We start from the raw sequence: 1,357 nt of genomic DNA, 5'->3' as shown, positions 1-1,357 counted from the left end.
GAGCGAGGCGACCTCAGGACGCCGGGGGCCGGGGGAGAAGGCGTGCGCTCGCTGCACAACACAGCTGGCCGGTGCGGTCAGCCCCTGGACGGACGCCAGACCCAGGCAGCTGCCCCGGGGCCGGAGCCTTGGCGCCCGCGGGTGGCCAGGGACCTGCGTAAGGGGTGCTCCCAGGCCGCCCCCGGCAGGGCTGAGGCTGCGCTGCGCCCCCGAGAGCTGCTGGGTGCTCCCGGGCCCCCCTGACCGCCCCGTACCCGATGGGCTTCCCGGCCCCGTGGAACTCCTTCAGCACGCGCTCTACGTCTCCGTGGACCTCGCAGTCCTTCCCGTCCACGGCGAAGGTGCTCCTGGGGGAGGCGGTGCTCAGGCGTTGCCGGCCACCTGGGCGCCGGACATGGGCTCCCCGCGAGGGGCAGTCGGCCCGGGGACCCCTGCCTCTGGGCCCCTCTCCCAGCTGGCGGGAGAGGCAGGGCTGGGGCTGGGGCTGAGACTCCCTGGGCCTGTGCCAGGGGCTCACCGCTGACCCACCCCCAGCCTGACCCGGGGTCACCCAAGAAACACCCCGCACAGCGAAAGCCCAGCCGGCACCCAGACCGGAGGGGGCATCGCGTGGCCTGAGACTCGGCCCCCTGGGCACAGTGAGGTGGGGGCTGAGCGTGGCAGAGGACAGCGCGCCATGGGACACCGGCCAGCAGGGTGGGTGGGAGCAGGGGCAGGCGGACAGGCTGGCCGGTGAGTGGCTGTCCCGCCAGGACCTCACCCTCCAGGCTCAGGAGCCGCGGCTGCCCCGCAGGGAGGCCCCGGCCACCAGGAGCTGGCCCCTCGCAGAGGTGGGGGACCCCAGAGGCTCTCACGGTCAGCTCCGGCCTCCCGAGGCCGCAAGGCCACAGAGCCCTGCCGACCGGCCACTCCCAAACGCGCCGGGCTGGGCGCGGGGGCTGAACACGCACAGGTTTTTGGCAGCTCCGAAGCCCCCGGGGAAGATGGCCGCGTCGTGGTTGGCGGCGCGGAGCTCAGCCAGGTCGGTGATCTTGCCGCGGGCGATGCGCGCAGACTCGGTCAGGACGTTCCTGGGAGGACGGGCGGACGGACGGACGCTCAGGGGCAGGGGCGGGGCCCCACACCCAGGCCTGGGGGCGGCGGTCACCGGGTGGGGACTGGGACGGGGTGGCCACGGGGTTCGCAGAGGGGCCGCACCGGGTCTCCTTGTCGGCCGGCTGCCCCCGGACGTGGTCGACCACGTGCATCTGAGGCATGTTGGGGGCGAAGATCTGGACGTCGGCCCCGGCCCGGCTCAGGTGGACCAGCACTCTGTGGGCAGGCGGGCGGGCGGCAGCGTGAGCCGGAGGCCGCTGCC

The 1,357-nt window shown here is 74.6% G+C and overlaps 1 protein-coding gene across 1 annotated transcript in view; it reads right to left on the bottom strand.

Annotated features, from left to right (window-relative positions):
* Positions 1–6: 6 nt before the first annotated feature.
* LOC101629133 (chromosome unknown open reading frame, human C21orf33) overlaps positions 7–1,357 on the bottom strand; it is a 2,523-nt gene continuing 1,172 nt past the window's right edge. The window contains exons 2-4 of the mRNA XM_004675594.2: positions 1,198–1,352; positions 951–1,070; positions 7–347 (exon numbers count right to left, since the gene is read on the bottom strand). Of these exons, the coding sequence (XP_004675651.2) occupies positions 14–347; positions 951–1,070; positions 1,198–1,352 (609 nt within the window). The 3' untranslated portion in view covers positions 7–13. The remainder of the gene's footprint in view (positions 348–950; positions 1,071–1,197; positions 1,353–1,357) is intronic.

The sequence above is a fragment of the Condylura cristata genome, unplaced genomic scaffold (assembly GCF_000260355.1).
Source record: "Condylura cristata isolate star-nosed mole 26May11 unplaced genomic scaffold, ConCri1.0 scaffold00003, whole genome shotgun sequence".
NCBI lineage: Eukaryota > Metazoa > Chordata > Mammalia > Eulipotyphla > Talpidae > Condylura > Condylura cristata.
This window is presented reverse-complemented; position numbering and strand designations above follow the sequence as displayed.